This window comes from Mixophyes fleayi, chromosome 10, assembly GCF_038048845.1.
Source record: "Mixophyes fleayi isolate aMixFle1 chromosome 10, aMixFle1.hap1, whole genome shotgun sequence".
In the NCBI taxonomy this organism is placed as follows: Eukaryota; Metazoa; Chordata; class Amphibia; order Anura; family Limnodynastidae; genus Mixophyes; species Mixophyes fleayi.
The window spans coordinates 8554723-8580007 of NC_134411.1; the positions used below are offsets into that span (position 1 = coordinate 8554723).

The window sequence follows — 25285 nt, forward strand, 5'->3', positions numbered from 1 at the left end:
TTTCTTTATGCAGATTACATACAAGCCAGTAGTAATACGAGGGAGAGATTCATCCATTAATTAGTAGTACAATTGTAAGAACCAAACTACATCCTACAAGGTGATATGTATAAGTTGAAAGCTTTGTTGTAAAGGTTTCTTATCAACTTAACACACTAGATGAGACTGTACCTTTTTAACCCTGAGATTCCAGCACCAAAAAAGTTAATCACCAGTCATAACGATCATTGGACAATAAAACAGAGCTCGGTTATTGACCCTGTTTTCACAACAGTTAAAGTAAACTTTCAACAGGCGATAATTAAAGAGTTGGTTTGTTTGAAGGAGGATTTCTGGTGCAGCTTTTATATAACCCTTTCAGCATGTGAATACACAAACTGCACAGGTATAGTATGTCTAAGCCCATTGACTATATTTGTGTTAATGTTGTGGATAATGTCAGTGTTATTCCTGACACACTTTGGATATCTTCCTATGAAATTGTGACCGCATTTTTCGAGGCAATGTTTATCCTAGATAAACTACCTTAGTTGTGTGTTTGAGGCGAGCTGGAGCTGGTGGTATATGCTGTAGTTTCACAACTAGAGGGCGCCACAGGTTGTCTGCTCATGCAATAAACTTATCATGGACTAGATCAGGCCTGTCCAACCTGCGGCCCTCCAGGTGTTGTGAAACTACAAGCCCCAGCATGCTTTGCCAGTAGACAACCTGTTGATAGCTGGAAGGGCATGCTGGGACTTGTAGTTTCACAACATCTGGAGGCCCGCAGGTTGGACAGGCCTGGACTAGATTGTAAGCTCATAAAGACAGAAGCCTTGTTTCTGTTATTTTCTTCCATTTTAAAACCCACAATTGCCATTTATATTGCAAGGTGCTGCATACCTTTCATGCCACCACATAAGTAAGGTTAATGCTAATCTTTAGCCTGTAGACTCCATTATCCTGTTATAAAACGTATTATACCTATGTTTTGTACACATTTTGCTGATCTACGAGTCTTCTAGTATATAGATAATTGCTGATAACCTATTATTACTGTCCTCTGGCCAGCATACTATCCTATTTGTCTAAGACCAGGCAGGTTCTACAAGTCCAGCAGCCACTCCCGTTTATACTGAAACTGGGGAGGGGGAGAGAGAGAAGCTGAGGGTGGTAACTTTATAAAACTGAGCTTTGCAAGAGGACACTTCAGTCTGTTTACAGACAGTATGGTAGCAGATTATATTCTTGCTATAAAGCTGATTTTCCTGTCTGGGGGAAAAAAACCCCCCAAGAACTATATTTATATAGTTATCTATGATTAATTGGCCAATGAAAGCAAATGTCAGAAAATTGGTCAACTCTTCTGCAAACTCCTGTCTGAAAATCTTAACTCTACTTCCTGCAGTACAAGTCGCGGGTACGTGTAACAGTATCATAGAACAGGTGACTCACCCTTGTGAAATATCCCAGGAATCTCTACTGAGAAAGGTATGTACATTGTAACTATGTTTCATGTAATAATTATTAACCAAAACATTTTAAGTGGAAGTATCCTCTCTTGTAATTGAGTTGAATCATCTGAATTGGTAGTTTTGTTACTGCTGTATTATAAGTGCTTTTTAGTAATAAGAAAGGACTTTCTCAGCATGTCCCTATTTTTATGGAAATGTATATTTAAATGTAATAGTGTCAACTAAAAAAGAAGTATTATTGCTGCATATGCCACCAATGTTGTAGAGTTATTCACACTGAAGAAAACTAAGGTAACTACAATCTCTAAGTAATATAATTAAAAAGCTATTAACAAACCTGTAGAGCACCAGGCTTTTAGTCTTAAATACAAGGAATTTAATTTAAATCGTAAATGCAACAGTGATATCTCTACTTTAAATGTAAAAAAAAATCTTAGAATTAAAATAAAATCTTCTTCTATAGAACACATTTAATCAAACATGATATGTTCTAAAAAAAACATAATTGCCAAGCTAATTTTATAGTTGATATTAAAAAAGATACAATATTAAAGCCAGTTTTTTTGATCATACTTCCCTTTAAGAAAAACCAAAAAAAAAAAAACATTTTCATTTTTTTTTATTTTTTACTACTGTCTTTGTTTTGGGCCTTGTACATTTTGGGGTCTTCTGTGATGACAAAATGTAGTCAAGCTATGTATACATTAAACTATATACAAATTGTATTTATTTTCTCTAATGTGAAATAAATTAATTTTCGGAAAAGTTATTAAAAACAAAACTGATATTTAGGCTAAAACATCCTCAAGTGGATATATTTAAAGATGATCTCCAGTAATTGCAGTAAATAGTAGAATTATCTCAGGAAAGTAAAATATAGAGTTTATATTATTTCTACAATGAACTAGTGAACATGCCTTTTTAGTTGTATTTTTCAGTGGGGAATGAGATGTTCTAAAGGCACATTACACTGAAACATTAGTTGTGCATATATCTAATTTTTTACAAGTTGTACATATATCTAATTTTTTAAAAGGACTTGAAGTGTTTTATTAGAGAGCCTTTGGTGAATGTTTGAAATTATCTATCCTCATAATACAATGCAGACAGAAATGTTCTGGACTGGACTAATATTAATGAGAATGCTGCCTATGAATTCACTTAGAACCTGTGACTTGTTCCCAGGGAGAGGCTGAATATTGGTTAAGCCAATAAAATGGCTTCCTCTGCTGCGTGTATGAGATGGATAAACATTTAATTTACATATGCAGAGATGACTGCATGGCAGCTGACAGTCATATTAATAAATAAAATTCACTGTTTTGGACTTGAGCCCTGGAATATATTCAATGTCCAGCTAATACCACCTCTGTGGACTGGTTGTGCTTAGTCTTTTGACATTGAAATCCACTCTTATTTGCTAATGGTAATCATGTGTTATGTACATCAGTACAATAATTGATTATAAAGAAATATTATTTGAATCTGAGCATGATGTCTGATGGCCATGTGCTATTAAGAGTAATTCTGTGAGGCAAACTATCTGTGAAGTAATCTTCTTGCACCTGATGATCTTTCTCAAAAGGCACTTCCCTGCTCTGAGCAAGTATAATGGGTTTAAACAGCTTCTCACTCAAGATTACTGTTTGTAGCGAAGATGCATGCCAGGCAACACACATCTATTTTGAGAACAGACACTAATGTCAATAGTCCCTTCCTCCATGCATTTAATGATGGTGAATATGTTTTAATGTTGGTGTTTGTGAATGGTGGACTATTAGTGAACAAATACTGCCCACCTGGCTTATTCCTGCAAAATGTATCCTTCGTGATTGTCCCTGGAGGCTTCAGTTTCCAGCAACATCCTTGTACCTTTAAAATGGATTTACTGCACAACACAAACTCTCTAATATTACGTGCTGACTGCAATTCTCAACAGGGATATAACTATGGGCTACTAGTAATATTTTAAAGGGCATCCTCCTCCCCCCTTCTGTCACTGAGGATGCAGTAGCTATTGTCCCCTGTACCCACCTAGTTTGGATCAGACATATAGTCACTAGTGTATGATGTGACAGATGATTGTCCCATCACTAGTGCTACTGCCACTGGTCCTCCTTCGTCTCTGTGTCCATCAGCCACCATGATTGATCATGATGACCATCAAGCAGACAGGTCAAAATTCAGAGGCCAATTATACCACATGCAGGATAAATTAAGATTTATTACCAGTAGCAATATAGTCATATGGTAATGTTGAGTGTGGTTTTCTACATACTACACTATCTCTAATGTATAGACTTCACGTGGCTAAACTTTCCATGATGGTTATGTCCAAATGTCGGCAACTAACCAGTGCAACGATTGCATAGTTTACCTTCCACATGTGCTCATTATATGGGACCTGTTGCACACGTTTTTCACATTTGATTAATAAACAATTGGCTTTATATATACGATTTAGATATATTTTCAATTACAGCATAGAAGTTGCAATTTTTTTTAATAAACTATCGGATTAAGAAGGAATGATCACGTCACACAAGCTAATAACATGGTCTGTGACCATCTTTAGTATGCACACCATGTACTCTTTCTTTTTGAGACAGAAACCTAATCCTAGAACAGTATTATTATTATTATTATTATTATTATTAATTTTTATTATTATTATCCTTTATTTATAGGGCGCTGTACAAAAATACAACAGTGGACCATAAAGGGTAGAATAGCACAGAACAATAAACGAAAAATAGCAGAACTTCAGAAGCTCCAAACATATCTAGTACAGTGAAGTTGGAGCAGAAGAATAGATATAGAGACAGGAGGGAAGAGGGTCCTGCTCTGTAAGAGCTTACATCCTAAAAGGAGGGCAAGCAGACAGAATGGGGAGTCAGTGGAGGAGATCTAGCGCAAGAGGAGCGAGTAACGGGACAAGGGAAGAGAGAGGTGAGGAGAACAAGCACGGAGTGATTGTTAGGAGGATGGCTGGTAGGCTCTAAGGAACAGAGGAGTTTTAAGTGCCCGTTTGAAGGTGCACAGATTAGGGGACAGTCGGATAGAGCGTGGGAGGTTGTTCCAGTGGGGGGAGGGGGGCAGCCTGGGAGAAATCTTAGATTCTGGATCAGGAGAAGAGATGTAGAGTTGAATGTGTACTCACTACGCTAATCCTTAGTAGACAAAATGCCTGGACAATTAATTCGAAGGATTTGATTCTTGCTGCAGCAGTGTTTAAAAATAAAAAACAAATAATTGTGATGACCTCACAAGATACATTACCGTTAAACTAGGCATGTCTGCATTCTTCACATTGTTTTTGTCATTTCCATATGTAAATCACGCCATTCATAATTTTGTGTGTTGCTAAAGACATTTAACCCCTTCATTGCTTCAGAAGATTCTAATTGTTTAGATCCTTTTCATCTATGTTAAACTATTTGCACTAATGCCTTTTAGCCAGGCTTGCCTATCAACCTGACAATTTTTAGTATGCCCCACACCATTATTTCATATGCCTAAAGATCATACTTGTTAATTTTTTTTTCTCTCCTCTGGGAGATCCTAGGAGAGGAGGTGAAGTACAAGTACAGAGAGGGTGGGTCATGCAAATAGTTTTGCTAGGAGTTGTGTAAAGAGGATGTTACCTTTTTGTCCATTGCATTATGAGCAATAATAATGCTGCTTCTCTGACTATTAGAATGTTATACAGAGACAAACTGCACAGCCAGTGGTTGAATTGGAAATTTATAAGTGGTGGTATGGCCGGATTAAGGGAATGGAGCCCAGTTAGCCCTATGGTTAACCCGGCCCTGATTGGTGGTATGGTATACCACCATATATATCCCCACTTTGACCACTGGAGTCAGCTTACTCTGCAGGGCTTTACATTTGAGAACAAACACAGTCATAAATCAAGACTGAGTATTACCAAACACGTAAGGAGGTGAGGACCATGCTTTCAAGCTTGCCCGAATTCCAAGTAGGTCTCCCGGACAAGCGGGCAATTCTCCTGCATCCTGCCCGCTTCCTAGTGAAGTGGGCAGGATGGGCACCTCATTAATGATGATTGCCGTGAATTGCGTAATTTTGGCCCCACCCCCCACAATAATGTCCGTTTCATCGCAAGGGGCTGGGCCAAAATGACCCGCTTGTCTGTGCCTCTCGCCGGCATCTACCAAAGGGTTCCAGCTTACATAGGCAAGTATGGCTTTCATTCATGGCTAGTTAAAATGTGTACATCTCATGTGTCTGATTTGCTCACTTGAGTACATCATTTAAACGGTTCTTCTAAAACCTGTCTTCAGGCGTCAGCAATAGGGCATTTTTGGAAGAGCTGGCAAATAAGTGTAGAATACACTTTGTTCTGGGGACAAGATCTACAAAACAGATACACGTCTGAGTGATACTACTTTTACAGCGTTAAATAAAGATTTTGTAATTACTTGGAATAGTAATAGAGCCTCATTGCGTCAAACTGGAGATTTACAATCACTGTATATAGGTATATACCTTTGTTCAAGAGTTGCCTGAATAAATACAATTAAACAAAGTATAAGTGTATGACCCCTTTAACGAAACATCCACTATGGCTAAACTACTTTGGTCATATCCATGCCGTTAAACCCTCTATTGGAACAATAGTTACTGATGAGCCTGCGAGAATCTGTCATGAGTATAAACAGTGCAGTGATTGATGTTTTCTGAATTTAATCACATTGACTGATCTCTACAGCTTCTTAACAAGTTTAACAAACTTAAATGGTTGCCGAGATGCTATTGTTAAATCTTGCATGGGCTGTATATTCACTAAATACTTGGAAATTTATTAAGGCACAGAGTTACTGCTTATAAGAGCTAGAATTGCAGATATGCAGGAAAGCCCTATGTGACCAGTCTTCATTTTAAATATACAGACGAGGGTTTAGTTAATTTTGTCTGGATCAAATATATGGATTGTTATGGGTATAAACCGATCAGCCACAACATTAAAACCACCTGCCTAATATTGTGTAGGTTCCCCTCTTGCAACCAAAACAGCTCTGACCGGTTGACTCATGGACTCCAAAAGACCTCTGAAGGTTTCCTGTGATATCTGACATGTTGGCAGCAGAACCTCTAAGTCCTGTAAGCTGCGAGGTGGAGCCTCCATGGCATGGACTTGTTTTTTCAGCACATCACACAGATGCTCAATGAGGTCAGCACGGTTGCTTAGTGATTTGCACTTCTGCCTCACAGTCTTGAGTTCAATTCCCGACCATGGCCATATCTTGTGGAGTTTGTATGTTCTCCCTCTGTTTGCGTGGGTTTCCTCCGGGTGCTCCGGTTTCCTCCCACACTCCAAAAACATACTAATAGGTTAAATGGCTACTATTACATTTACCTTAGTCTCTCTCTCTCTCTCTCTCTCTCTCTCTCTGTGTGTGTGTGTGTGTGTGTGTGTGTGTATGTTGGGAAATTTGGAGATCTGAGGAATTTGAAGGCCAAGTCAAAACCTTTACAACTTTGTCATGTTCCTCAAACCATTCCTGATTTGATTTTTGCAGTGTGACAGGGTGCATTATCCTGCTGAAAGAGTCCACTGCCAGCAGGAAATACCATTGCAATGAAGGGGTCTACTTGGTCTTCAAAAATGTTTAGGTAGGTGGTATGTGTCAAAGTAACATCCACATAAATACCAGGATCCAAGCTGAACATTGCTCAGAGCATCACACTGCTTCCTTCCCATAGTGCATCTTGGTGCCATCTCTTTTCCATGTAAACTACTCGCACACACCCAGCCGTCCATATGTTGTAAAAGAAAACAAGATTCATCAGACCAAGCCACCTTTTTCCATTCTCTATGGTACAGTTCAGTCGCTCATGTGCCTATTGTAGGCGCTTTCAGCGATGGACTGGGGTCAGCATGGACACTCTAACACAGGCTTGGCTAACATGTGACACTCCAGGTGTTGTGATATTACAAGTCCCAGCATACCCTTCCAGCAATTAGCTGCTATATATTGGCAAAGCATGCTGGGGCTTCTAGTTTCACAACACCTGGAGTTCCACAGGTTAGCCAAGCCTGCTCTAACCAGTCTGAGGCTATGCAGCAAGCTGCAATACACTGTGTGTTCTGACACCTCTCTGTCATACCCAGCATTAACGTTTTCAGCAATTTGTGCTACAGTAGTTCTTCTGTGGGACTAGCCTTTGCTCCACATGCACATCAATGAGCCTTCGGTGCTTATGACCCTGTCCTTTCTTGGACCACTTTTGGTAGATACTAACCACTGCATACAGGGAACGCCCCACAAGACCTATCATATTGGAGATGCTCTGACAAAGTCCCTCAGATCCTTACACTTGCCTATTTGTCTTGCTTCCAACCCATCAACTTCAAGAACTGACTGTTCACTTGCTCTTTAATATCTTGTTACATTGACACCTGTCAAGGGGTGGGATATTATTCACTTCACTTCAGTGATTTTTAATGTTGTGACTAATTGTTGTATACAATATGTGACATCCATCTATATTATCACATACTCAAGTGAATATGTGGCAGAATTACTGTATTTCCTTTTGCCATAGTTATTCCTGTAGTGTATACCTGTATGAATAGTATTTGTACACACAACTGATATTCCACGTGCATGTCCTAGCACTATACTGTAACATATGTTCTGTCCTGTGGTGAAAACACCTTATGTAAACACTAAACTTGTTATGCAGCATTCGTTAGACATTGAATGACTTGTCCTGTGTTTTTCCTGTTAATTAGGTAGAGATTGTGTGGTGTGGATATAAATATTCCATTGCGTGATTTGCATGTCATGTCTTGGGATTCTTAGGTTCTGACTCACCTGTGTTTTCTCCCATTTTGGGGAGTGGCAGCCATGTTCTATTCCACCACTTCTGAGGCTATTCTTTTTATAAACGCGCTCCTGTATCAGTCACACTGGTGACGTTGCACCTGTAACTCTGCTGGTATGTTGACATTCCTTAGATTGTATTTGGCTGTATACATGTTATGATGAATATGGTCTCCTGGACTGACACACAAAGCAGCTCAAGCAAGTTTCATTAAAGTGCACATTTCACTATATACAGTGTAGGCAGCCATTTTGTAGTAGTCAACCAATATTCATGAAAATGGAAACAGGCTTTCAAGTACATAATTATCATGGCAAATTACTACAAACAATGGTAATTGGATTGCTTACAATATAAATACTTTTCTTTTTTTTGTATGGGGCAGCCCATTGAGTAATTAGGACTCTTTAAATATTAGTCAGGCCTCAGAAATATTGGTCATGATTATCCTCAGTGATGTTACTGATTCCTAGCCAATCAAAACAACAACAAAACATCAGCAGACTCGGAAGATTACACACTGGACCCAAAATGATTATAAACAATCCATGTTCTGTGTTGTACTATGTGTACTAAACAGTTTTAATACTTAAGACTGCACATTGGTGACCTCTTTATTTATTTTTGTCTTGTCTTTTTCTCTAGGATTATATCGTGTGAATTGTGATGAGGAGATACTAACCAGACAGACTTTCCCTTCAACCAGCCTCCTCCTGTGCTCCTGTTACTGGTCTTCAGCATGGAGTTAAAAGTGTGGGTGGATGGGGTACAGCGAGTAGTTTGTGGGGTTAATGAGCGAACATCCTGTCAGGATGTGGTCATCGCCCTAGCCCAGGCCATAGGTGAGTGCATGTTGAATTATCTGTCAATGAGAAACCTTTCATAAACCAGATGATGAGACCGGGATTTGCTTAGATGGTATAAACTTAATAACAGAATAGCAAAAATCTTTTGTTTTTTCTTAGACAGCTATTCAATATATTTTCATTACAAAATGGATCCCTTTTAGTTTTCCCTCATCTGGTTAGAAACGGGACAAGATAGATCTGATTTTAATACAACTTGACCCGGATGTTTGGACAGTGTTTTCTATGTGATCATTCTTTAACGAATACCAAATTTTAGATTAGTTTTTTATTTTTCTATGTGTATAATTAATTGATAATTTTGGAATATGTGGTATTTAGAGTAAATATATGCTTGATAAAAAGTAGTGGAACTTAAAGACAAGTTATAGCATTTCCTGTTCAAAAACCAAAATTGGGTTGATAACATACTCTTCCATTACAACAGCTTTGTCTGTGCATTCAGCTGTGTGCACTCAACAAAAAGGCATTACCATTAACAAAGCAATTTTTTTTTACCTATTGGGAACATGTCTAAACAGATGAGCTTAGGATGTCTGTGTCTAATCTATCTCCTGTTTTCGTAAGAGAAGTGCGTATAGATGTTGCATTTTCATTAAAGATCTTGGATCCATTTTTGTTATCCATGCATGTAAAAATGCAACAAAGCTGGGAAGTTCACTAGTGTGTAGTCACCTTAGACTTTGTGGAAATGGTTGTTTTAAATGTGTGCCACAAATGAATTTTATTGGCTACTGCATTGATCACATTGGGGCTCAATCTACTTCCTCTCATCTATATTCTACCATCCAATATGCTTAAGTCTGTGTACATGCTCTGCATTTTTCCATGCATAAAAAGCCACTGTTCATCAACCCGTATATGTAGTGGGGTTCAGGAGGATTTGAGCCCAAGAGTGGGTACTTATGAAACACAAGTTAACCCGTGCATGATACTCATGCATTCTAGTCAAATCAAGCTACTTAAGGTGTTAAAAAGGTTCTTGTCATGCATTTGGGCCTAGCCCAGGCCTCATCAGGGGAAGAGCGTTACTTCCCGACGCAAGCGCCCTTTTTTAACGTGGTTTTGTCCACATGTCACCACCTCATCATTTTTCTCCATCACCTCATCCTTCATCTTCATCGCCACATCCTTCATCAAGGTACTTAAGGTGTTAAAAACTCCCCACTGTCACCCTGGCAACCACCAACCACTCCCAACTGTCACTTCTCCTTCAAGAAATATATAGGTCAGTGTATAACTCTATTTACTACAAGGAGGGTACCACTGCACTAGGTATCGCTATTCCAGTATCAAAATATAATTACAAATGTTAGAATAGTTTACTGGGTGGTGCACTATTACACAAATAGCTATTATTGAAACATGAAGAGGATAGGAAGAATTGTGTATTGGAAGGCACTCAGCGATCTACTTGTTAAAAATAAAACTTGTACTTTATTAATATACTTAAAATATACCTCCTAATTGAATAGCGAAATATTAAAGTGACTAAAGTGAATTAAAATAGCAAATTAAATTGCTATGCCCTGCTACTTGTTATCAATATATATAAAAAGCTAATCAGTATATAATAGTCACTCCTCTTCTAATTATATTTGACTGCCTAAGATACCATTGCAACTGAAAATGTATGCTGTGTGTACTGAGGTTATCTTTATTGGAACCAATGGTCATATGATTATAGTTGACACAATTTATAAGGTAATGAGCTTATATGTTGACTCAAACCTCTGATGATGTAAGGAGCATTTTATTATATAAGTATATTCTCATGTTTATATAAGCTCACACTAAGTTGAATATTGATATATGTTATTATTAAGTAGTATTTCTGGGGCTAAAAGGAACTCTGACTAATGTTGATTAGTTTGTATAATCTAGTAATCCTTTGTCCCTGTAATATACTACTGAACTGCTAACAAACAGGCGCTTGATATGTCTAGTTCTCCTACTAATATTGATAGTGCCGTTTGTGCAGTCCTGCATACACACACTAGTGAACTGCTACCAATCAAGCACCTGATATATCTGTTAGTTCACCTACTAAATAGCGGTAGTGCCGTTTGGCAATCATACACACACACATACATTTAGATTAATAAATGACCCATACAAGGGTGAGTGATAGTTAGGTTAATACAGGTAGCAAGGAGTGAATATTTGCAGCAACAGGGTAAACGCCACAAGGCCTTGAAAAAGCATGTAGCGAAACGCGCGTTGGCGTTTACCCTGTTGCTGCAAATATTCACTCCTTGCTACCTGTATTAACCTAACTATCACTCACCCTTGTATGGGTCATTTATTAATCTAAATGTATGTGTGTGTGTATGATTGCCAAACGGCACTACCGCTATTTAGTAGGTGAACTAACAGATATATCAGGTGCTTGATTGGTAGCAGTTCACTAGTGTGTGTATGCAGGACTGCACAAACGGCACTATCAATATTAGTAGGAGAACTACAGACATATCAAGCGCCTGTTTGTTAGCAGTTCAGTAGTATATTACAGGGACAAAGGATTACTAGATTATACAAACTAATCAACATTAGTCAGAGTTCCTTTTAGCCCCAGAAATACTACTTAATAATAACATATATCAATATTCAACTTAGTGTGAGCTTATATAAACATGAGAATATACTTATATAATAAAATGCTCCTTACATCATCAGAGGTTTGAGTCAACATATAAGCTCATTACCTTATAAATTGTGTCAACTATAATCATATGACCATTGGTTCCAATAAAGATAACCTCAGTACACACAGCATACATTTTCAGTTGCAATGGTATCTTAGGCAGTCAAATATAATTAGAAGAGGAGTGACTATTATATACTGATTAGCTTTTTATATATATTGATAACAAGTAGCAGGGCATAGCAATTTAATTTGCTATTTTAATTCACTTTAGTCACTTTAATATTTCGCTATTCAATTAGGAGGTATATTTTAAGTATATTAATAAAGTACAAGTTTTATTTTTAACAAGTAGATCGCTGAGTGCCTTCCAATACACAATTCTTCCTATCCTCTTCATGTTTCAGTGTATAACTCTGCCCAGCAGCTTGGTTTTTTTTTTTCCCACACACACGCCACTAGGCATTTATATAGTAGATAATTTGTTGCCGTGTCCATCTGCATAATCATTGTTTGAGCATTGTACACTACTGTTGATCTAATACAATTATGTATAATTTTGAAACTGTGTATTTAAAGATAATTTTACACCCTACCTCTCATAGAATATCCCACCCCTAATCTCTTCTCCAACTGTATTTGCAAACTTGTTGGTGGCCAGAAATATTTGTAGGGCTTGTTTTCTTTTGAGTGTTGGTTTGTTTGAATTTTAATTCTACTTGATCATTGTTGTTATAGGTCAGACAGGACGTTATGTCCTCATCCAAACACTACGGGATAAAGAAAGGCAGCTTCTGCCTCATGAGAGACCTTTGGAATTCCTAGTCAAGAGTGGACAATACGCCAACGATGTCCATTTTATATTGAGGCGAACAGGACCGAGTTTAGCTGAACGCCCATCGTCAGACAGTGTTTCCTCCCCTCCAGAAAGAAGTTTTGTTAGGTCCAGCTTGCCTCTGAACCCCCGGACAGTATGTACAGAGGTCACAAGGTCAAAAGAACCTAAAAAGTCTTTAACTTTTAATCTAGGACCTATGAGCTCAAGTGACGTTTTGCTGAAGCACAGGCAGAAACAGCTGAATGGTACAGTTGTTAAAGATGTTGCCCCTAGACAGCCCAGCAAAGAGGATCTATTCAAGCTGGTGCTACAACAACAAGAACATCTCAAGACATTGGAAATGCAAAACGGCTCTTTAGGCAAGGACTTCCAAACATGGGAGAGAGGCAGGGCTGGTGGACCTGATGAGGAGGAGGAGGTAGCTTTCTTAGAAAGACTTATTCGTCGAAATGATGCCGAGCTGGGAGAGGAAATGTTTTGGTTGGATGAACTGGAAAGAGAAAGAGCAGATGAGCAGAAAAAGCAGGAAAAAATGAGAAACTTAAGGGCTAAAATGGAGGATTACACCATTAAGATCAAAGAGTTGAGTGAAAGGACTCAAGCTCTGGAGCAGGAAATACAGAAGGAGGCTTCAAAGAGACTTTCGGGGGAACCTAGTCAAACTGAAATTGAAGAAATGGTGGCTAAAATGAGAAAGGAACTGGAATCAAAGAATGGACAGAGCCAAGAATTGGAGCACAATCTGTCTAACGTGGAATGGGCCTGTGCGGAGGCCAGGAGGAACATAGAGGTAGGCTTACTGCTCACATGTAGGAGCACCAGGCTTGGGTTAGGCATGTGAGGTCACAACTGCTTACTATAAGGCTATTTCTTTGTTTAATGTCCATGAGAGCAGAGTAGATCTGCTGCATCTTGAACTTCTGGTGGTTGTTTGTTCACAAACTACATCACTGGGCAAAAAGAAAAGCAGACTATGCTATAACCAGACGAAATAACACAGGATGTGCTCAACCAGAATATAGAGGGAAAAGTTGTGCATAAGTGATTGTTAATGGGTTTAGTAGTTGAGTAGTTGAGTAGTTGAAATCTGTGACCTTAAAATCAAGGTTATTGTAATGTTAGCTCTACAAAATAAGAGCTAGTAATCTAGGAATGGACAATAAATAAATTAAAAAAAAACTTCCACCACAATAACTATATTCAGAAATTGAATCACAATGATGATTTTATATCGATAAATATCAGATTTTGTTAGAAAACAGAAAAGCAAAAAACACCTTAAAATTACATTTTCCATCTCTAAACACATAGAAATGATTAGAAATTAAAATGTTCCCATATTGTGGTTCTACCTGGTATCAGCGGCTATGTCTGTTGTTTTAACTGTAATGCCTGTTTAGGAAAAAACTAAGCGCACACAAATCCATAACTTCTTATGTAATCTGTGACACTTATTCCCCAATTTCCATGCATCCATTGCTAGGAGTGGAGGCTGGCAGTTCTCTTTTATATTATAGAGATATGGCTCATATAATGATACATTTTAACAGGTCAAAATGTTTTTCCCAATAATAAACATGATTACTGTGGTATTATTGTATAGTGTACACTTTATTTATAGACTGTTTGTTTATGAGGTTTGCATTAGTGTTGACTGTTTTGAATGTTTGTCTTATAATAAAAGATATTTTTCAAAGTTAATCAGATTTTATAGATATACTTTTGTGCTCCAAGATATAGCATTTTGCTTTTATTTCTGTGAATTATTTACGTCATACAATAGAATGACTTTATTCCCACTACAATGCAGGTGAAGGAATATTAGTTATATATGAATCATATTAACAAACTAAATAAAATCAATGGATCAATCACACATAGTACTAAAAGTAAAAACAAACAAACAATCTCTGCTTTATTTATAACAGAGAATTCTGTTTTAACAACAAAGGCATCTTCTCTTTTTAAAACCTACATTTTGCTTTTTAAAACTCAATGACGCCCTCTAGTGGAATCTTTAGAAATGAACAGATCTATCTTATTCTGAAATAACGCCCTATATTATTTATTAACCTTTATTTGTACAGCTCCAACATATTGCGCAGCACTTTACAGACAATGTTTACTCATTGACGTGTTCATGCCCCAGTGGAGATTAGTCTACAATCTGTATCACACACACACACAGGACCGTTTCGTTCAGAGCCAGTTAACATACCAGTATTTTTGGGGGGAGTGTGGGGGGGAAACTGGTGCACACACACACAGGAAACCCAAGTGAACATGGGGAGAACATACAAACTCCACATGGATAGTGCCCTTGATGGACTAGAACCAACAGCCCCAGTACGGTGAGGCAGTGATGCTAACTACAGTGCCCACAAGAACAATATAAAAACATTTTAATCTTTCCATAGGATTGGGGTTTAAGTTTTTTTTAATTTTTTTTAGCCACTTCTATAGAATACACCTTTCTGTGTCTGTGACGTTCATACTTTCTATAGCTATTAAAAAAAAAAAAAAAAAGACAAAGTGAATCAAATTCATTCACTTTTTTTATTTTTGTAACTTGCAGAATAGAGCTAAGGGTCATCAGCTGCTGCTGACCTATTATAGTAACTCTCTGGGCATGCAGTTTTTTGTAAAGAGGCTAAAGCTAGCCATTCATCATCATCATCATCATCATCATCTATTTATATAGCGCCACTAATTCCGCAGCGCTGTACAGAGAACTCACTCACATCAGTCCCTGCCCCTTTGGAGCTTACAATCTAAATCCCCTAATATATACACACAGACCGAGAGAGACTAAGGGGAATTTAATAGCAGCCAACTAACCTACCAGTATGTTTTTGGAGTGGTTGGAAACTGAGACCCACGCAAACACGGGTGGAATATACAAACTCCACATAGATAAGGCCATGGTTGGGAATCGAACTCGTGACCCCAGTGCTGTGAGGCAGAAGTGCTAACCACTTAGCCACCATGCTGCCCACAATCATGCTGCGATCTTGCCGCTTGGCTAATAGAGGTCACCCAGCAACTAGGTTTATGGGCATACCAGATAACTATGATAAACATCTTAAATCATGCTGTGAAGTCAAGCTAATTTCCCAGTACAGCCAGCAATATTACAGCAGGTATGGGCACTTTAGCAATTGCTGCAGGTCCACAGTATCCATAAGCTTTATATAAGGTAAGCGACTGTTATAGGAACTGGTTCAAGTACAGTCTCTGGCTGTGTATAATCCTATTTTTCCTTAATTAAATAACTTGTATGACTAGTTTAGTATGTCCTATTTCTCTCCATATCACTCCTATAATTTATATAGTTCTATACACTCACCTATTAGTTTATGTTGCCTTTCACTGCTTGGAAAAATGCTTTGTGTCTTCCAGTGATTCTTATATTTCCACACTACAAACTCTGACATTGCCTGTAGACAGCTCATTTACAGGTAAATCTGGTCGTTTGGCCAGAGTAACGTGCAACCCAATCACGTAGGAGTCTATTAGAGAATATATCAGCTGCCAGCACTGACAACAGTCCTGCTGACTGGTTTGGACACATACGTGAATCAATGTGAGGTTGGTTGATGGACCTTCCATAGTATACCCTATGTTTAATGGAAACATATTGAATTTGAATTTGTGCAGTGTAGACACCAACACAAAAACTAAGAATTTCCCATTTCTCTGCCATCACTAATCTGTATGGTAAATCCGGTGCTGGTTCAGTTACTGACTTCACCAGTAACTGTTCCCATTTTTTATGTACAAACATTGTAGATTTATGGTTCTAAAACTCATACAGACACATTTGTTTTTATTCAACATTATGGATCATGAATCATCATCATTTATTTATTAATATAGCGCCACTAATTTCGCAGCGCTGTACAGAGAACTCGCTCACATCAGTCCCTGCCCCACTGAAGCTTACAGTCTAAATTCCATAACATACACAGAGAGCCAGAGAGACTAAGGTCAATTTAATAGTAGTCAATTAACCTACTAGTATGTTTTAGGAGTGTGGGAGGAAACCGGAGCATCCGAAGGAGGAAACCCACGGGCAGAACATACAAACTCCTCACAGATAAGGCCATGGTCAGGAATTGAATTCACGACCCCAGTGCTGTGAGGCAGAAGTGCTAACCACTAAGCCGCCGTGCTGCACATGAATGCACAAACCCATTTTAAAAGGCACCTTTCGTACAACTCTCATTGCTTTTTACCTAGTTAATATACTTTCTTATGTATCCGATCTGCTCTGGCCTCCTTCACTGCTTTCCACACACAACAATACTACAACTTATGAAAGATATTTTTTTTCCCTGTTACTGTACACCTGAAACAGATTATGCATACTTGCCAACTTATGGCAAATATGATCCGGGGAAGGTGGGCGTGCAGGGTGCGGGACTCGGAAAATGGCGCCATTTTGGCCCCACCCCCATGACGTAATGAATCCCGGTGATTCGCAGTGTTTTGAACCTAATTCTACCCACTTCACTAGGAAGTGGGCAGATCAGGGAGATTGCCACACTCTCCCGGGAGTCCGGGAGACTCTCGTGAAATGCGGGAGTCTCCCGGATATTCCGGGAGAGTTGACAAGTATGAGATTATGTAGTCCCCGTTCTTATACATTTCCTCATATGCAGGATACAGGATGGCATTGCATTTGACGAATAAGCAGAAAGGTGGAACAGTGTTGCAGCTTGTTGAAGTGCTTGGCATTTGTCAAATAGGCACGTATGAAATTCAGAAAACACATTTAGCAGGTTAAAGTAAACTTAATTTTACATGTTTAATTGAAGATGTAAATATTCTTTTAATATCATGGTTTTGACTTATGTCTATGCAGAAACTTTTCCATCTGTCTGACAGCTGGTTTGATAAAGAGCAAGTAAAGCCATTATTTTATATTCATGTAAAGCAGAGGCTGCGTATTAGGGAGCTAAATAATACACATGCAATAACTGGAGTGTTTATATTTCAATAAACACGTCCACCTTGCTGTAGTTCACTCCTCTGCAGCAACTTGTCACATTAATCGGGAACTGCTTCTCAGGAGTGTGGATTGGTTGATTCATACACGACACGTGATTTCCAGTCTCAGCCCTTTCATCTGTATCTGATCCCATCAGGATCGTCTTAATAGTGTGAGAAAGGAAGCCGCACTTTGTAATAGAGTGTGTGGTGTGATACTTTCTGTTCTATGAGAATTAAAGTGGAATGTCAGGTTAACACACAATGTAATTTTACCAACATGGTTTTTACCTAAACATTTCAATTTTGGTGGCTTGTGCCACCTCGTAGAACCCTGCCTCTTCACTAAGTCAATCTTATAAAATTGTCTGGCGTTGGTAAGCACTCCTCCCTAAGAAGTGCAAATTAAATGTTGTTGAGCAGCCTTCCACTACCTAAACAGAAGGATTTCTGCCTGAGCAGTTATTATTGCCATCACCACTTGAGCACCAATAACAAGGCTGGAATTAGTTGGGTACTAGTTTAGAAAACCAAACGGCATTGTTGAATCTTCACTAGGACTACATACAAGGAGCCTGATTCATTAAGGAAAGTAAGGCAAAAAAAGTGTTCTCCTGGACAATGTTACAATACAAGGGGTGCAAATTAGTTTATTATTTTGCACATAAATTAAATTCTGCCAGTTTTATGTAGCACAGATACTTGATAGCTTTATTTTTACACTGAAATTTAAAGTTAAACTAGGACATGCCCTACCCAACTAGAACTCAGTCCCCACATTTTAAATTTACCTCCCCCTCCAATGTGACATGGTTTTACCAAGGTTCAAAGTTAAAAAAAAAAATTTTTTTTTTTGCTTTACTTTCTTTAATGAATCTGGCCCGAAGACCGCAAATTGAAATAAGTTATTTTAATGTGAATAATAATGGATATTGGCAACAATGGATTCTCATGTCTGTCTCTACAGGTCAAAAATCAGGAGCTGGAGGAGCTCAATAAAGACCTCAGACAGTGCAACCTCCAACAGTTCATCCTACAAACAGGTTCCACCATCACAAATGGCCAACTGCGACCAGATGACGAGTCTCTGTCAGATCCCACCAGCATGCACTTTGAAGAGCAGCACAGGAGTAGAGGTACAAGTGCAGCTACAATCAAAGAACAACATACTTACATTACACCGGTTTTAATTACTTTCAATTTTATCTAATATTAAACATCTAGCAATTCAGGTCTTAGACAATGTCAAAACCAATGTTGTTACTGAGAAAATGAATCTGGTCTATATTATAATACGCATATTAATTATAGGCACAATTCATTAGGGTGTGCGTACCTACTGTAAGCTAGTTTACTATTGGCTACAGGTTGGTTTTAATACTCTGACTAGTATTCTAACTCCCATGTACAGCCGACTCCTAGGTTTGAAAGGGTGGCAAGCAGAAGTGTGATTGGGCTCTTTTCTGTGTTTACACAACTACAATCTAAATCCAATGAACAGTTTATATATGCAATACAAACCACAATGAACTGTGTGTGAATAGGCCCTTCTGTATGAGAGGTGGTTGTTCATAAATTAGTTTATTTTAGTGGAGTATGCTAGTTCAGGAAGGGGACATTTATTACACAGTAAAGGTTCTGTTAAGCTGGGTACACACTAGAGGGTTTTCAACCGCTTATCGGGATAATCACATGATAAACGTCCGTTTTTGGCTTGTTATCACATAAGGGTGTACGCTCCCAATGATTTAACTATTATTGTTCCAAAGCACATTGTTTTGTTTGATTTTTAAACTGAACTAAAAATCTCGTTCAACGTTTCAACTCTACAGTGTGTGTGTGTACTCACGAACGAGTGTCCATAGGTCTCTATTGAGTGTGTAGAGTCACAGTATTTTCAGCCGATGGTTATGACAGATGAAGAGCACAGATCTGAAGGTAAAAGGTGTATAGTGTGTACAAAGGAATCGGCATGCTGATAGGGACTTTTTTTTTTTTCTTTCTTAGTCGTTTGTAAAATTGTTAACAATACCGCATTGGTATAAACTTTCTGTAGTGTGTACCCAGCCTTACTTGAGATGCAATTTTTGTAACGATTTCACCAACGATTGAAAGTCCTGATTAAAAATGCAGATTCTTGTGTACACACCGACACAATTTACCATCAGATCTGTGATCTTCATCTCTCTCAACTATCTGCTGAAATGATTGCAACTTTGGACACACTCTACAGATATCTGCCAGACATCATTGATCATGATTTTTAGGAAGTTTAGAAAACCAGATCAAATTCACTGTGTTTTGGTACAATAAAACATGACCGTGGATTGCAATATCCTCACAGACTGTTGTGAATTGTGTGATCTGCACAATAAATTGTATTGATGTGTACCCAGTTTAACACACAGCAACAAATCGGATTTGTCAAATTGTAATTCTGTTTGCAAAATGAAAGCAAACCTAGTTTTATCTGTGCACTTTATTAGACGTATCCTCCTTAGCTGTGCACATAGAAGCATATTCTAAGGTTGCAACTCTCCATTGTCGCTTTTTACTACAGGTCTCACAGACTCCCTGCCACGACTGCCTTCCAACAATCTACCGGGACACCCTCGTAACTTGCAGAACGCTCTGCTCTCCAGCCGGAGCCCAGAGGGTGTGTATGTGTGACGCTTCCCTCTCTGCACACTGCTTCTTGCTTTCTTGGTGGTGGGTGCTTTCTGCATGTATATCAAACTGCTTTCTCATGCATGCCTCAGAATGGGTGGTTCCTGGGTCTACCTCAATTGTGACATTCAGGAAAAAAAGTCATTGCTCTTTAAAAAACAAAATTTACCTGGAACGGTTTATAAAAAGCACACAAGAGACTTCTACTGACCTTATTCAAAATCACAATGAAAATTGGAACATTCATGTAAAACCTCTGTGTAATTGAGACCATTCACAGCACCCTGTTCACTAGTTGACCTTTGTTTACCTGTTCTCTATCTACCTGTAGCTGACCTTTCATGATGTACATCAGTACTCCATATCGGCATCTTGTTTGTATAATCCAGCAAATCTGGGTCCAATGCAAAATAATATAGTAGTATAATATAGGATTAACCATCATCTGGCAGTATAAAGACCTTTTTAAACAAGGTTGCACCAAGACGTGCTATAAAGTCTGCACTAGCCACATTAATATCACTGTCCAATAGACAGGTCCTTGTCCCCAATAATCCAAAAAGAAAAAAACACCACAAAGTTGCCTATTAAAGATGAGGGATAGGCGCTTACAGAAATGACAAAGCTACAATGGATCAAATGCAAGAATTGGGATAATACAATCATAAAATGTATGCTATTAAGCAAACTCTGGGCACTTTGACAGTACCCTCACCCTATTGTGTAAATTGTCCCCCTGTCCTGGATGTAGATAGTTAAAAGAAGAATCACCAGGGCCATGCACTTATAATGTAAGAAATAAAGTACTTTTAAGGGCTTATGGTAGCTCAAACCGGCAGTCCACCACCTATCACATAAATACAACAGCCCCCCCTCGTCCATTATTTAGCAGCCTCCATCTCCATTTCCTCAATCGTTTGCATAGAAGGAAACAGACATGAGAGAGAAAAGGGCAGCAAATGAGATGTAGTCTACAGAGCTTAAGAATGTAGGGCCTGATTATTTAAGGAAAGTTGAATATAAAATTAAGCAATTAGTCTTCTGGACAAAACCATGTTACAATGAAAGGGGTGCAAATTAGTTTTCTATTTTGCACATAAGTTAAATACTGGCTGTTTTTTTTTCATGTAGCACACAAATACGTGATTGCTTATTTGTTCCTCTAATTTAAAGTTGATATGTGTGCTATATGAAAAAAGTCAGTATTTAACTTGTGTGCAAAATAGAAAACGAATTTGCACCCCTTGCATTGTTACATGGTTTTGTCCAGAAGTCTACTTACTCAATTTTTTACTTAACTTTCCTTAATGAATCAGGCCTGTAGTCTCTAAATATTAGTCCAGCCCACAAATTGGCTGGCCACAATACATGAGGCAATGAATGCAATTTAAGTACAATTAAATCTGCATAGGTTTGATTTTTGGTGATGTCATATTTGCAATTGTTCCTTGCCCAAGACCTAGCAAAGACTTTCTATAGTGGCAACAGAATTTGTTTCATACCCTCTTTATCACTATTAATGACCTCTTTGTATATTTCTTACAGTGGTACCTTCCCATGACACAGCATGGACTTAAAGAATAAATAGTGAAGCCCGACCATATTATGGACATTATTATGGACTTGCAATTTTATGTCAAATATAAATATTATAAATGTATATATCAAATGTTTATATTTTGTATTATACATCTTTTTCTACATGTGTATAAGGGAATCATTTCTAAACTTTTAATATGAATATATCGCATGCAATTGACATGGAGTGAGAACATGTTTGTCTCAACAAACTTGTTCATCCCTTCAAAATAAGTGTACATTTTTACATAATTGGAGTATTTAAATAATAAAAAAAAATGTACCCTTTTGTTTCTTTCTGGTAGTCTTAATTATCATCCCTGAATGTTGTTCTCTCACAAGAACTGTATTGACTTACAGGTATGACACTGTGGGAGGGGATGTGGTGCAGCCAGGTGTGCCAAGATCCTAAAAAATGTATACGCAGACAATCAGGAAAAATGCCACTCCAAGTTTACATATAGCTTGTACAGTGGGATAGCAAAACTATATAGCATATGCATTCCTTTCTACCCACAATTAAAGAAAATCTTTCTGGTTACAACACCTTTAAACATTTAATATGGTGAGTCAGTCAAGCAGGAAGCATGATAAATGTATGGAGTAACCACCTCCATTGTAAATAATGGTTATTAATGAGACCGTAGCGTGGCCATATAAATGAACAGTCACATGGAAAGACATTCAATATGCCATACAAAACTCAGGAGTCAGAGATAATTGTTGGCCACACAACCCCTGTAGACCCAGGTTTCTGATTATTCTCCCACACCAGAATCCTGATTTCCAAATATTAAAAAAGCCATTACAGAAACGCCTGAATAACTCTGCAAGTGCGGTCATACCAGTTCACTGGCGTTCACCGTCTCCTCCTTCTTTGATAAGCGAGCGGTTTCACTAGGTGGACTTCTGTGAAGGGACGACATGGTAAGCCAGATAAATATTCAGTTTTCATGTTCAGTTGGGTGGAGTTCAAGGAATCTGGTGAATATTTGGTTGCTTTCTCCCCAAGTTTCCCACAGTGCAGCTAACTCACAACCCATAACTCCCTTTCTCACAGCTCCCTAGGAATTGGCTCTCTGGCTCGTTTGCCCTGGATTTTACTCATTCTTTGTATTCTTAGTCCTCCCATCTCTGCGGTCCATGATAATTGGTTCCGAGTCCTCCCCCCTTATGTTTTGTACAAAATGGAAATGTTCTGGCTCTGAATATGCATTGCAACTCGATGAGTAGTTAATTACCTATTGATCTTTTGTATTTTTGTGAAAACCAGTTTCTCTGTTAAACTGTTATTTTTACTCTTTGTATATATATTTGAGATTCTGGTTAGACAAAAGGATTTAAAGAGGAAAACCTGCTTTAAAGAAGATCAATGATGAAGTAATAACCAAGTGCGGAGTAGAATATTCTTTGGTTCATGCATGTCACCTATGAACCACAGAACTTTTATTCAGCTCCACCTTATCGTGCGAGGTGACCTCAAACTCTTACATAATAAAATAACTGTGCATCACTTTCTCTGCTGTCAGAGTACCTACTGAAATCCATTTTGCATATACTGCGTTCAAAGTCTGAAGGTGTTAGAGCAGAAAAAGTATAGGTGGTTTATACGGCACACTAAAGGATTTTGGATACAAGTTGCCACTGGTTTCTCAGCTCTGATGGCATACAAACAAATGTTCTTACATATGGAATTGCTGAACACCTCTTACTCACTGGATCAATGTCCCTGGCCCTGAACATGGAGGTCTTAAAGACATGAGGGGCAAACCATATTACCACTATTTTTGTTACAAACTTTAAACTACAGAGGAAAAAGCCTTTATATCCCAGCATAAACAAACCAGGTAATTCACTTCCTGTTTGTTGTATAGAGCTTGGATGTTTGTTTGTTTTATTTATTTCTTCTTTTAGCCTGTAATTTTTTTCTAAACATTATGTGTAAATGTTTGTTGTAAAGGGCAGTATCACAGGAGTGGTGTTTTAATAGCTAAACAAACGCAGCCAGTGCGACAGGAATTTGGAATGTACATATCAGGCAGTGAGGGAACTTCTGAGTTTAAATGCATTTCTTATAACCACATCTATAAACATCAGTTGCTAGTATAAGTGATTGTTTCACTAATGTTACTTCAAAATAAGTGTCCCAGTGAAAAATCAAGATAAACACCTTACTATTGTACTTTTATTGTAATTGTAAGATATCCAAAATGGTATTATTCATTGAGTGCACGACTCTTATTTTGATAACACACATACCGGTTATGACGAAAGGTCCATTTTAAAGTGAACACTGTAGAGTTTAATATTTTAAAATTTAAAACATGGCTAAAATGGATGGCAAGGTCAGGTAATGAATATGAATAATTTGATCATTTTAAAGAGGGCCCCCAACATATTACTCACACAGCAAGTTTAAGTTAATGAGAAAATCAGCAGCATTTGCTGGAGATTTAATCCACCCTCCACTCCCTTTTTTTACTGGGATGAATAGATATAGCTCAATTCTATGCAATAAATATATGCACACTGGGGTAGGAAGTTCAAAATCAATGACCGGTATGAAACGTGTCAGTTTTGTCATAGTGAACATGAAAGTAATTGCAAGAAACATAGAAATACTAGGACACACCCACTTAAGGATTGGGGTTCCATTCCATTTTGTACTTAGGAGTGCTACCCTATATTTTTTTTTTTTTTTACAATGAAATAGCTACACATGTTCCTGTCCTGCATGGGTAATTGGCCAATAACTGCTGTGAGGGTGAGGCAGATGAAATCACCACCTGAATAGTGAAGTCACCTCCTGCCGATTCATAAAATAGTGGGTCAGTAGAAGGTAAATATAGTTGGCACCAATGTGGCTCTGCAGACTTTGAGGTTCCATACGCTTACCATTATATGCTGCAAGTTTGCTTTATAGCTACACCTTATTTTTCTGTGTAAGGAGCAGTAACTTTTTCTAGTCACACCACTGTAGAAGCATAACTAAGAATACATTTATGAACTCTCTTAAATCACATCTTCCAATTTAAAGTGATATTACACAATTACTAAAAATTGTTTTATACACATTGAGAAACTGACTAACTTTAAAAAGGGCAAGAAGCCCTCAAGTAAAAACACAAATCAAATGTGATCGATCATGTACATTTTATTGAATTGGTAAAAACACAAATGAAAAACAAAACGGGGGGGTCTGGTAAGTTATGTACTCTGGCCACAGACTCTGCATTTACACCAATCGGCCGCAACATTAAAACTACGAACAAGTGAAGTGAATAACATTCATTATCTTGTTACAATGGCACCTGGCAAGGGGTGGAATATATTAGGCAACAAGTGAACAGTCAGTCCTTTAAGTTGATGTGTTGGAAGCAAGAAAAATTGTCAAGAG

The 25285-nt window shown here is 38.1% G+C and overlaps 1 protein-coding gene across 2 annotated transcripts in view; it reads left to right on the forward strand.

Moving 5' to 3' along the window:
* RASSF7 (Ras association domain family member 7) overlaps positions 1-22976 on the forward strand; it is a 48389-nt gene extending 25413 nt beyond the window's left edge. The window contains exons 2-7 of one of the 2 annotated variants that reach the window (XM_075187813.1): positions 1388-1470; positions 8952-9148; positions 12555-13444; positions 18611-18779; positions 20204-20299; positions 21856-22976. In XM_075187813.1, the coding sequence (XP_075043914.1) occupies positions 9046-9148; positions 12555-13444; positions 18611-18779; positions 20204-20299; positions 21856-21887 (1290 nt within the window). In that variant the 5' untranslated portion in view covers positions 1388-1470; positions 8952-9045 and the 3' untranslated portion in view covers positions 21888-22976. The remainder of the gene's footprint in view (positions 1-1387; positions 1471-8951; positions 9149-12554; positions 13445-18610; positions 18780-20203; positions 20300-21855) is intronic. The other variant, XM_075187814.1, reaches the window with a different exon arrangement.
* The last annotated feature ends 2309 nt before the right edge of the window (positions 22977-25285 follow it).